The sequence below is a fragment of the Micromesistius poutassou genome (genome assembly GCF_964030765.1).
Source record: "Micromesistius poutassou genome assembly, chromosome: 21".
NCBI classification, from domain to species: domain Eukaryota; kingdom Metazoa; phylum Chordata; class Actinopteri; order Gadiformes; family Gadidae; genus Micromesistius; species Micromesistius poutassou.
This window is the reverse complement of record NC_140291.1, coordinates 14,336,743-14,348,966: the sequence shown is the minus strand read 5'-3', so window position 1 is coordinate 14,348,966 and position 12,224 is coordinate 14,336,743. Positions and strand designations below refer to the sequence as shown.

The window sequence follows — 12,224 nt, the reverse complement described above, 5'->3', positions numbered from 1 at the left end:
GGAGAAGGAGAGACTATCACGAGAAAAAGAGAAGGAAGAGAGGGAACTGAAAGAAAAAGAGAGACTCGCCCGGGAGAGGGAGAGTTTGGAGAGAGAGAGAGCGGAGAGGGACAGATTGTTAGAAGAACAGGCTGCTAAAGAGAAAGCAATGAGGGAACAGATGGAGAAAATACGCATTGCAAAAGAAAGAGAGAGACTGGCCCTCGAGAAAGAAAAGATAGAAAGAGAGAGAGCAGAGAGGGAGAGACTAGCTAAAGAAAGAGAGAGACTGGCCCTCGAGAAAGCAAAGATAGAAAGAGAGAAAGCAGAGAGAGAGAGAGACTCTTGAAGGAGAGAGAGAGACTGGCCCTGGAGAAAGCAAAGATGGAAAGAGAGAGAGCAGAAAGAGAGAGACTAGCTAAAGAAAGAGAGAGACTGGCCCTCGAGAAAGCAAAGATGGAAAGAGAGAGAGCAGAAAGAGAGAGACTAGCTAAAGAAAGAGAGAGACTGGCCCTCGAGAAAGCAAAGATGGAAAGAGAGAGAGCAGAAAAAGAGAGACTAGCTAAAGAACGAGAGAGACTGGCCCTGGAGAAAGCAAAGATAGAAAGAGAGAAAGCAGAAAGAGAGAGACTCTTGAAGGAGAGGGAGAGACTGGTCCTGGAGAAAGCAAAGATGGAAAGAGAGAAAGCAGAGAGAGAGAGACTCTTGAAGGAGAGAGAGAGACTGGCCCTGGAGAAAGCAAAGATGGAAACAGAGAGAGCAGAGAGAGAGAGACTAGCTAAAGAAAGAGAGAGACTGGTCCTGGAGAAAGCAAAGATGGAAAGAGAGAGAGCAGAGAGAGAGAGACTATTGAAGGAGAGGGAGAGACTGGTCCTGGAGAAAGCAAAGATGGAAAGAGAGAGAGCAGAAAGAGAGAGACTATTGAAGGAGAGGGAGAGACTGGTCCTAGAGAAAGCAAAGATGGAAACAGAGAGAGCAGAGAGAGAGAGACTAGCAAAGGAGAGGGAGAGACTGGTCCTAGAGAAAGCAAAGATGGAAACAGAGAGAGCAGAAAGGGAGAGACTAGCAAAGGAGAGGGAGAGACTGGTCCTAGAGAAAGCAAAGATGGAAAGAGAGAGAGCAGAAAGGGAGAGACTAGCAAAGGAGAGGGAGAGACTGGTCCTAGAGAAAGCAAAGACGGAAAGAGAGAGAGCAGAGAGAGAGAGACTCTTGAAGGAGAGGGAGAGACTGGCTCTTGAAAAATCAAAGATAGAAAGAGCGATAGTTGAACAGGACCGACTGGAAAGGGAGAGACTTTCCCTGGAGAAGACAAGGGTGGAAAGAGAGAGAGCGGAGAGGGAGAGACTCATGAAGGAAAGAGAGGGACTGGCCATAGAAAGAAAGTAGAAAGAGTGGATGGGGCGAGAGAATGGAACAAGAGAGACAAGCCCAGGAGAGTGAGAGAGCAGGGGGAGACGAGGAAGAGAGGCAGCAGGAGGGAGAGACTGGAAAGAGAGTGCAGCGCTAAAGAGAGCCAGAGAGTGGCCAGGGAGAGAGACGGAAATCTGGAGTGAGAGAGGACAGCTAGAGAGAAGCAGAGGATGGAGGGAGAGCTGAGAGAGAAGCAGAGGATGGAGGGAGAGCTGAGAGAGAAGCAGAGGATGAGGGAGAGGTGCACCAGGCCGATGGTTCCATTAGCCATTGAGTTGTAATGTCTTGAATCCACCAAGGGTTGAGACATTGGGACGGACGAGGGGTCGAAGCAAGCTGTGGCTGATGTTGTGCCGGGCTCGGCGCCATGCTGCCATCATGAGGATATGTTTTGCTTCACAGGATTCACCAGGCTAGGCCAGACTAATGCTGCACACACTGTACCCAAATAATATGAAAGCTTTGTTACATACTCCATTTTATCTACAATTTCTTGCTGTTCTATTTTATGTCAAAGGATTTTGACATAATTCTTTAGTAATTAGCTGTGTAATAAGTGGCATTCTCTCTCTTTCTCTCTACCTCTATCTTTCTCTCTACTGCTATTTCTCTTTCTCTCTACCTCTTTCTCTCTCTACCGCTTTCTCTCTCTACCTCTCTTTCTCTCTCTACCTCTCTCTCTACCTTTCTCTCTACCGCTCTCTCTACCTTTCTCTCTACCTCTCTTTACCTTTCTCTCTCTCTCTACCTTTGTCTCTCTCTCTCTCTTTCTGTCTCTCTCTCTCTCTCTCTCTCTACCTTTTGTCTCTCTCTCTCCCTTTGTCGTTTTTTGGGGGAAGTTTTTTTCCTCTCTGGGCCAGTGTCTACGTCCTGAAGCTAGAGGCACTGAAAACATAATGGGTGACTAGGACTGGTGAGCTTTACCTTGAAATCCCCTTGGCAGCAACTCACAGGTCAGGAGAAAGAAAAGGCTCAGTAGAGACTTCAACAGAGCGCCTCACCTGGATCAGAGGAATGTGTACTGTATATGACACCTACATATGCAGTTGAAGGTGTCATTACTGCATGTCGTAATGACTTTTATGTAAATTATTAATATTTTCTTCTGTTTTGCAATGACAGAGATTGATTATAGTAGTCACTTGACTCTAGTCAAACAATGAACCATGAAATATCTGTGCAGTAGGATGGTGGTTAGGGATGAAGTCCCCTTGGTCCTATGTTTGTGAGTGTGTTGTAAGGCGTTTATAGTGGTGGGGTAGGCTAGTTTCTGATCTGAAGTCACCAACCCCTCTGAACTGCCTGGAAATGGGTTTGGAGTTGGTTTGCTTAGGGTTTGCTTAACACTTAGGGTTTGTTTCTTAATGACTTGTCGTGTTTTGTAAATGAAACTAGTGAAAGAACCTTGAATAGGATGCCTTTTTAAACTGACGTGTTCTCAGAAGTTATTAATACATTGCATGCATTTCCTTTCTCCTTAGCATAAACACAATCTCTGTGTTTTCAACCCTATTATGAAGGGATGGGTTGAATGACTTTCCTAAATAAATGCTTCACATAAATTGTGTAAATTGAGTTTATTTTAACTGTTTTCTGCTAGACTGGGTACCTCGAGCCTGTTCTGCCGGCGATTTGAATTTGCTGTGCAGCAGGGGCTGGAGAAGAGACTCTGTAGAATTTTATAATGCCTACATTATATAATTATATATTTTATTATATATACATTATATATTATATAACAGGGTCCACGGGTGGAATTGTTAGCACTCGACCGAAGCAACTAGATCTAGCAAAGAGATCTAGCGGGTATTTTTCTTTCTTTGGCGTGACATTTGTTGCGTGAGAGAGTGAGATTGATGCTGAAAGCGTGAGTGTCACGCCAGATGCGTGAGAGTTGGCAACGCTGGGATACGCAACCTATATGTATAAGAGGCAACCGTACTCAGGCCCAGTTGAGATTGCCTGGTGTGAGCACAGGCCAGCGGCACAGTGGGGGGGAGGGCAATCGTACTTGAGTAGGGTACAGGGCAACTTTGCCTAGTGTGAGTGTGCCCTAAGGTCGAGCAACACAAGCGTCAAGCTCGTATTTGGATCCAAAGCAAGAAGCCACGGACTGAAAAGGTTCAAAGAGATTGTTCCTCATCAGATAGTCGACAATTTGCTTTGCTACAATCCTTTCCTGTACCTTGGACAGGAAAGGGAGGTCGACATAGGCTGATAGTTGCTGACTAATTCAGGATCTAGGCCACGCTTTTTGAGTAGCGGTTTTATCACTGCAGCCTTGAAACTAGAGGGAACAATTCCCGTAGTAAGCGAGAGATTCATAAGCGAGAGGATTGCAGGCCCCACAGTTGGAAGTTCCTTAAGAACTTTGCAAGGGAGAGGATCCAACATACATGGTTTTGATGCCTTCATTACCTTTTCAAGTTCAACTAGAGGGATTGTATTGAACTCCACGAGAGTTGGCTCAGAGCTCCCAGTCCCACAGGTCAAGACCCCATCCTGCCCCGCAAGGTGTGGAGGACAAGAAGCACAGCAAGCATCAATTTACTCTCTAATCGATTGAATCTTGTTTTCAAATAAATCCATGAATTGACCTGCGGGTCAATTCATCGATGTTCAACTCCTTATGTTGGTCGGACCTCACATAGACAGTAATAAAAATGTGTTGAAGTCTTTGAGTGGCTCTTTATTTCTAATGAACCTCTTTTGAACAAACAGGTTTGAAAGACCCAGTGACATTTGAAGTGGGAGGACGGCCTGCTGAGGAACACGGTGAGAGAACGCATGCTTAGCAATCATTCAAGACCCCAGTCCCTCATGGAGAGACCCCATCTACACGAGGAGTAGGGCTTTTGTTACTTACTTACACTTACCATATTCGCAGAACAAAGTAGCTTGTTAATGTAGAATCGATGAGTTAATCAGCTCTCAATGAGCTGTTGAGATTAAAAAGCAGAAAGGGGCAATATTGAAGGTCAAACTGAAGTCTTCATCATGGATATCAGTGTGTGTGTCGCCGTTTGAAACAAACCAAATATAATGTCTCTTAAATTAATCAATCCGATTTGATGGTAGGCTATAATATCAAACTTAAGAGGCAACATAAGTGTGAGGTTTGTTGTGTCATCACTAGACGAGCGCGAGCTAAAGACACCTTCAAGCGAGAAGCCTGGATGTAATGGAGATGCTAACCCAGGCGCGTATTAGCGTAGTATAATGAATTATTAGGCCCATGTCACTCCTAACACCATCATACACTACATGTCACTCCTAACACCCTCATCATACACTACATGTCACTCCTAACACCCTCATCGTACACTACATGTCACTCCTAACACCATCATACACTACATGTCACTCCTAACACCATCATACACTACATGTCACTCCTAACACCATCATACACTACATGTCACTCCTAACACCCTCATACACTACATGTCACTCCTAACACCATCATACACTACATGTCACTCCTAACACCATCATACACTACATGTCACTCCTAACACCCTCATACACTACATGTCACTCCTAACACCATCATACACTACATGTCACTCCTAACACCATCATACACTACATGTCACTCCTAACACCATCATACACTACATGTCACTCCTAACACCATCATACACTACATGTCACTCCTAACACCATCATACACTACATGTCACTCCTAACACCATCATACACTACATGTCACTCCTAACACCCTCATCGTACACTACATGTCACTCCTAACACCATCATACACTACATGTCACTCCTAACACCCTCATCGTACACTACATGGCACTCCTAACACACTTGTACACTACATGTCACTCCTAACACCATCATACACTACATAGCACTCCTAACACACTTGTACACTACATGCTTTTCTTGCTAGAATAACTACTCACACAGCTGTGTACACTTTATGTCATATTATATTATCTCATGTTCCCGATCTCACACACACACACGGACACACAGATACGGACACACGCACACACATGGACGCCCACGGCCGTGGACGTGCTCCAGGCTGGAGACTGTGGTCTACTTTAGACAAAGCCAGGGGGTTTGGGTTACCAGTCTATTGTGGGGGGCCTACTGGGTGGGGTCCTCGAGCAGAATCTGGGCTGAGGTGTCGTTGTTCTGGGAGACATGCTGAACAGGAAGAGACTCAGAGGCCTACATCCTGCAGTGTGGCGCTGAGCACCGCTACACCTTTACACCATCACAAGTTGCTCAAACCTGAAGGAGCCAATGAGCAGACAACACTGGCTAATACAACCAATCAGCTGGATGCAGCGTCTGAGGGGGCGGGACCACATGCTGCAGTGATGGCATACAGGGAGACTAGAGTCACTCTCACTGCTCAGTGAGCGTGTAACAATACCCAGCCGTTGCTTATGAAATCACACTGTTTACAAGGTAAATCTTGATATTCATACTGAAATAGGTCACTAAAATACAATTTAATACCGAAACATGCTGCACCATAGATGAGTGGGTTTTACTAAAACACTGTGTAGGCCTTTCTGCTCTGCTTGTCCTTGGATCTCACAATGTGGAGTCTGAGATCCAAGGTTGGTCATGACCGGGTTAGGGTGAAGGCTGTGCGGTAGTCTGTCTGTCTGCCTGTCCGTCGGCCTGTCTGTCTTCCTGTCCGTCTACGTGTTGTCGGTCGGTCTTCCTGTCCGTCTGCCTGTCTGTCATCCGGTCCTTCTGTCTGTGGTCCGGTCCTTCTGTCCGTCTGCCTGTCTGTGGTCCTATCTGTCTGTCTGTGGTCCGGTGGTTCCTCTGTAGTGAAGCCTGCCTGGTTGTCTGTCTGTCTTCCTGTCTGTCTGTGGTCAACCAATCTGAAGTGTCGTGGCACCAAAGTAGTAGTGTGCTTGGGTTGAATATTATGCTCACGTTGGGTCTGCAGTTTGAGGCTCATTTCTAACATCCTGATGCCACATGGCCATACCATGACATAACAGAGTGTGTGTGTCTGTGTTTGTCTGTCTGTCTTTCCGTCTGTCTGTCTGTCTGTCTGTCTGAATGGATCATCTTGTGTTCCTCCAGCGGTCCGCTCTCCGCCCTCCCTGGTGGAGGACTTTGTTCCAGGTCGGTGCCTTCATCTAACATTGAACTTTAAAGATATTTCTATGTTCAAATACAGATCTCTTTTGACCTACAACATAGTGTTATATATTGTATTAATGAATTCAAATGTTCTATCCTTTCTTTAGATGACCCCAGAGAAGACAGTGGACATCCATATGGTCTGCCAGACATATATATATATATATATAAATGTCTCTGTTTGTCTCTGATATCTCCTCTTTGCTTGGTTCCTTCTTTCTGACCTTACTCATTGTTCTTATTTGCAGAGGACGAGGTTGAGACCATAGACACCACTGGGGGTAAGAACACATGGATGGTAGCAGTTGTTGCAGTCGTAATAACGTTGTGAATGTTTGTAATGTACAGCTGGGACGTAGAGTGAGAGACAGCTGGGATGTAGAGTTAGAGAAAGCTGCGATGTAGAGCTAGAGACAGAAGAGACAACTCTAATAATGGAGTTTGTTTCTTGCTGAACACAACAAATATTTGCATCACAAATGTATGCTTCTTTTTGTAAACGAATGAAGAAAGAAGACCAACACTAGCTAGGTGGCTGGCTAATTCAATCAGCAAATTAGCTGTTAACATTCCACATATAAAGTCCATAAACACGTGTTACATAGTTACACATCAAACTAGCTGTCAGATGTAGGGTTAGGGTTAACACTGGTTTGATGTTGGTTGGAGTTGGTATTTTCCAAGGTCCGAGTTGTCGTGAACACAGTACCAGTGAAGTACCAGTGAACAGAGTACCAGTGACACAGTACCAGTGAACACAGTACCAGTGGACACAGTACCAGTGAACACAGTACCAGTGAACACATACCAGTGAACACATACCAGTGAACACATACCAGTGAACACATACCAGTGGACACAGTACCAGTGGACACAGTACCAGTGGACACAGTACCAGTGGACACATACCAGTGAACACAGTACCAGTGGACACAGTACCAGTGGACACAGTACCAGTGAACACATACCAGTGAACACATACCAGTGAACACATACCAGTGGACACAGTACCAGTGGACACAGTACCAGTGACACAGTACCAGTGGACACAGTACCAGTGGACACATACCAGTGGACACAGTACCAGTGGACACAGTACCAGTGAACACAGTACCAGTGAACACATACCAGTGGACACAGTACCAGTGGACACATACCAGTGGACACAGTACCAGTGGACACAGTACCAGTGAACACAGTACCAGTGGACACAGTACCAGTGGACACAGTACCAGTGGACACATACCAGTGGACACAGTACCAGTGGACACAGTACCAGTGGACACAGTACCAGTGGACACATACCAGTGAACACAGTACCAGTGGACACAGTACCAGTGGACACAGTACCAGTGAACACATACCAGTGAACACATACCAGTGAACACATACCAGTGGACACAGTACCAGTGGACACAGTACCAGTGACACAGTACCAGTGGACACAGTACCAGTGGACACATACCAGTGGACACAGTACCAGTGGACACAGTACCAGTGAACACAGTACCAGTGAACACATACCAGTGGACACAGTACCAGTGGACACAGTACCAGTGAACACAGTACCAGTGAACACATACCAGTGGACACAGTACCAGTGGACACAGTACCAGTGGACACAGTACCAGTGGACACATACCAGTGGACACAGTACCAGTGACACAGTACCAGTGAACACATACCAGTGAACACATACCAGTGAACACATACCAGTGGACACAGTACCAGTGGACACAGTACCAGTGAACACATACCAGTGGACACAGTACCAGTGGACACAGTACCAGTGAACACATACCAGTGAACACATACCAGTGAACACAGTACCAGTGGACACAGTACCAGTGGACACAGTACCAGTGGACACAGTACCAGTGGACACATACCAGTGAACACATACCAGTGGACACAGTACCAGTGAACACATACCAGTGGACACAGTACCAGTGAACACATACCAGTGAACACATACCAGTGAACACATACCAGTGGACACAGTACCAGTGGACACAGTACCAGTGGACACAGTACCAGTGAACACAGTACCACAGTACCAGTGAACACATACCAGTGAACACATACCAGTGGACACAGTACCAGTGGACACAGTACCAGTGACACAGTACCAGTGGACACAGTACCAGTGGACACAGTACCAGTGACACAGTACCAGTGAACACAGTACCAGTGACACAGTACCAGTGACACATACCAGTGGACACAGTACCAGTGGACACAGTACCAGTGACACAGTACCAGTGAACACAGTACCAGTGACACAGTACCAGTGACACATACCAGTGACACAGTACCAGTGACACATACCAGTGGACACAGTACCAGTGACACAGTACCAGTGAACACAGTACCAGTGAACACAGTACCAGTGGACACAGTACCAGTGACACATACCAGTGAACACAGTACCAGTGACACATACCAGTGGACACAGTACCACAGTACCAGTGGACACAGTACCAGTGGACACAGTACCAGTGAACACAGTACCAGTGAACACAGTACCAGTGGACACAGTACCAGTGAACACAGTACCAGTGGACACAGTACCAGTGAAGTACCAGTGAACACAGTACCAGTGACACAGTACCAGTGAACACAGTACCACAGTACCAGTGAACACAGTACCAGTGGACACAGTACTAGTGGACACAGTACCAGTGGACACAGTACCAGTGGACACAGTACCAGTGGACACAGTACCAGTGGACACAGTACCAGTGAACACAGTACCACAGTACCAGTGAACACAGTACCAGTGGACACAGTACTAGTGGACACAGTACCAGTGGACACAGTACCAGTGGACACAGTACCAGTGGACACAGTACCAGTGGACACAGAACCAGTGAACACAGTACCAGTGGACACAGTACCAGTGGACACAGTACCAGTGAACACAGTACCAGTCTGAGTGAAGGTCACTTTCTGTGCATCTTGTGACCTCTGTTTTGTTTCTATGGTTCCAGTCTTGGTGGAGGAAGGGATGGCAGAGGAAACTGTTGGTGAGAAGAAAAATGTTTATTTCAAGAGATCTAGAAATCCTGTTTGCCTTATTGGCCGTCCCTGAGCCTAGCCTGTCTGTTCCTAGCTGGTCTATTGGTCCAGTGCCAGTGTCTTTATTGGTCCAGTACCAGTGTCTATATTGGTCCAATACCAGTGTCTTTATTGGTCCAGTACCAGTGTCTATATTGGTCCAGTACCAGTGTCTATATTGGTCCAGTACCAGTGTCTATATTGGTCCAGTACCAGTGTTTATATTGGTCCAGTACCAGTGTCTATATTGGTCCAGTACCAGTGTCTTTATTGGTCCAGTACCAGTGTTTTGGTCCAATACCAGTGTCTTTATTGGTCCAGTACCAGTGTTAATATTGGTCCAGAACCAGTGTTAATATTGGTCCAGTACCAGTGTCTATATTGGTCCAGAACCAGTGTTAATATTGGTCCAGTACCAGTGTCTATATTGGTCCAGTACCAGTGTCTATATTGGTCCAGTACCAGTGTCTTTATTGGTCCAGTACCAGTGTTTTGGTCCAATACCAGTGTCTTTATTGGTCCAGTACCAGTGTTAATATTGGTCCAGAACCAGTGTTAATATTGGTCCAGTACCAGTGTCTATATTGGTCCAGAACCAGTGTTAATATTGGTCCAGTACCAGTGTCTATATTGGTCCAGTACCAGTGTCTATATTGGTCCACTACCAGTGTAGCCCGAGTACTAACCAGTGTCCCCAGTATGTTTACATGAAAGTTGTGGTAGAAAAAACACTTGACAATCCTGTTGTTGTTGTTGTGGTTTTCTAGTTGAATCTGGGAAATATGTGACCAGCTCCAAAGTATCCCAGGAGACAGGTAGTGACCCAAGTTAAAACCTAACCTAACCTAAACTAACTAACCAGAATACAGGTAGTGACCCAAGTTAAAACCTAACCTAACCTAAACTAACTAACCAGGAGACAGGTAGTGACCCAAGTTAAAACCTAACCTAGCCTAACTAACCAGTAGACAGTTAGTGACCCAAGTCAACTGTAAACCTCAGGGTCTTGAGTGGAAGTAACCTAACCTAACTAACCTAACCTAGCCTAACTAACTTAACCTGTCCTAGCATAACTTACATAATCTAGCATAGTCTATATAACCTAACTAACCTAACTATCCTAACTAACCTAACCTAACTAACCCAACTTACCTAACTTACCTAACCTAACCTTATCTTTGCTAAACATTGCATGGTATTGTATTTTGCGGAGCACCGTGGACCTCTGTTTTTTATCAGTTTGTTATCAGCATTATATAATGTGAACATGTCCTTTTGTAACTACTCTCTACTGCTGCTCTACTGCTGCTCTACTGCTGCTCTACTGCTGCTCTACTGCTGCTCCTCTCTACTGGGACTCTTGATGAATGCTAATCAACTCTATCTTTCTAGTGCCAGAGTCCTTAGCTAATGTGTGTTCTTTAGATTTGCGAGGGGCGTTAGAAATGGCCTCTGGACGCAGTGGATAGACCTTCAACCAATCAGAGCAACAAGACTTGTGACACATCAGTGGCAGCCATCTTGGTTGTTTATGACACTGCCTCAACGGCTCTCCCATAAGGCTGAGCCCTACAGCCATCTATCAGACCCCATAACAGGTCACTCTGAGCCCCCTACCATTCAGACCCTCCTGACCCTACAGTATCTGACCCTCATCTGACCCTACAGTATCTGACCCTCCTACAGTATCTGACCCTCCTACAGTACCAGACCCTCCTACAGTATCTGACCCTCCTACAGTATCTGACCCTCCTACAGTACCAGACCCTCCAGACCCTCCTACAGTATCTGACCCTCCTACAGTATCTGACCCTCCTACAGTATCTGACCCTCCTGACCCTCCTACAGTATCTGACCCTCCTGACCCTCCTACAGTATCTGACCCTCCTGACCCTCCTACAGTATCAGACCCTCCTACAGTACCAGACCCTCCTGACCCTCCTACAGTATCTGACCCTCCTACAGTATCTGACCCTCCAGACCCTCCTACAGTATCTGACCCTCCAGACCCTCCTACAGTATCTGACCCTCCTACAGTATCTGACCCTCCTACAGTATCAGACCCTCCAGACCCTCCTACAGTATCTGACCCTCCTGACCCTCCTACAGTATCTGACCCTCCTACAGTATCTGACCCTCCTGACCCTCCTACAGTATCTGACCCTCCTGACCCTCCTACAGTATCTGACCCTCCTGACCCTCCTACAGTATCTGACCCTCCTACAGTATCTGACCCTCCTACAGTATCAGACCCTCCTACAGTATCTGACCCTCCAGACCCTCCTACAGTATCAGACCCTCCTACAGTATCTGACCCTCCTACAGTATCTGACCCTCCTACAGTATCTGACCCTCCTACAGTATCTGACCCTCCTACAGTATCTGACCCTCCTACAGTATCTGACCCTCCTGACCCTCCTACAGTATCTGACCCTCCTGACCCTCCTACAGTATCTGACCCTCCTACAGTATCTGACCCTCCTACAGTATCTGACCCTCCTACAGTATCTGACCCTCCTACAGTATCTGACCCTCCTACAGTATCTGACCCTCCTGACCCTACAGTATCAGATCCCTTTCAGGTCCTCAGTTGTGATTGGCCCAACTAGTCTAGTTCCCAGGGGATCCCAGTCTTCTGCCTTACTCTATTC

General features: G+C 46.3%; 2 protein-coding genes across 3 annotated transcripts in view; both read left to right on the top strand.

Moving 5' to 3' along the window:
• Window positions 1-12,224, top strand: part of LOC311366408 (aspartyl/asparaginyl beta-hydroxylase-like) — a 40,763-nt gene that overhangs the window by 17,129 nt on the left and 11,410 nt on the right. For both annotated transcript variants that reach the window (XM_084485199.1, XM_084485198.1), the window contains 6 exons: window positions 4,111-4,164; window positions 6,457-6,498; window positions 6,624-6,656; window positions 6,765-6,797; window positions 9,507-9,542; window positions 10,341-10,388. In XM_084485199.1, coding sequence (XP_084341325.1) covers window positions 4,111-4,164; window positions 6,457-6,498; window positions 6,624-6,656; window positions 6,765-6,797; window positions 9,507-9,542; window positions 10,341-10,388 — 246 coding nt within the window. The remainder of the gene's footprint in view (window positions 1-4,110; window positions 4,165-6,456; window positions 6,499-6,623; window positions 6,657-6,764; window positions 6,798-9,506; window positions 9,543-10,340; window positions 10,389-12,224) is intronic.
• Window positions 326-3,325, top strand: LOC311366409 (uncharacterized protein). The gene has a single exon (XM_084485200.1). The coding sequence runs from the start codon at window positions 364-366 to the stop codon at window positions 1,363-1,365; it is 1,002 nt and encodes a 333-aa protein (XP_084341326.1). The 5' UTR covers window positions 326-363; the 3' UTR covers window positions 1,366-3,325.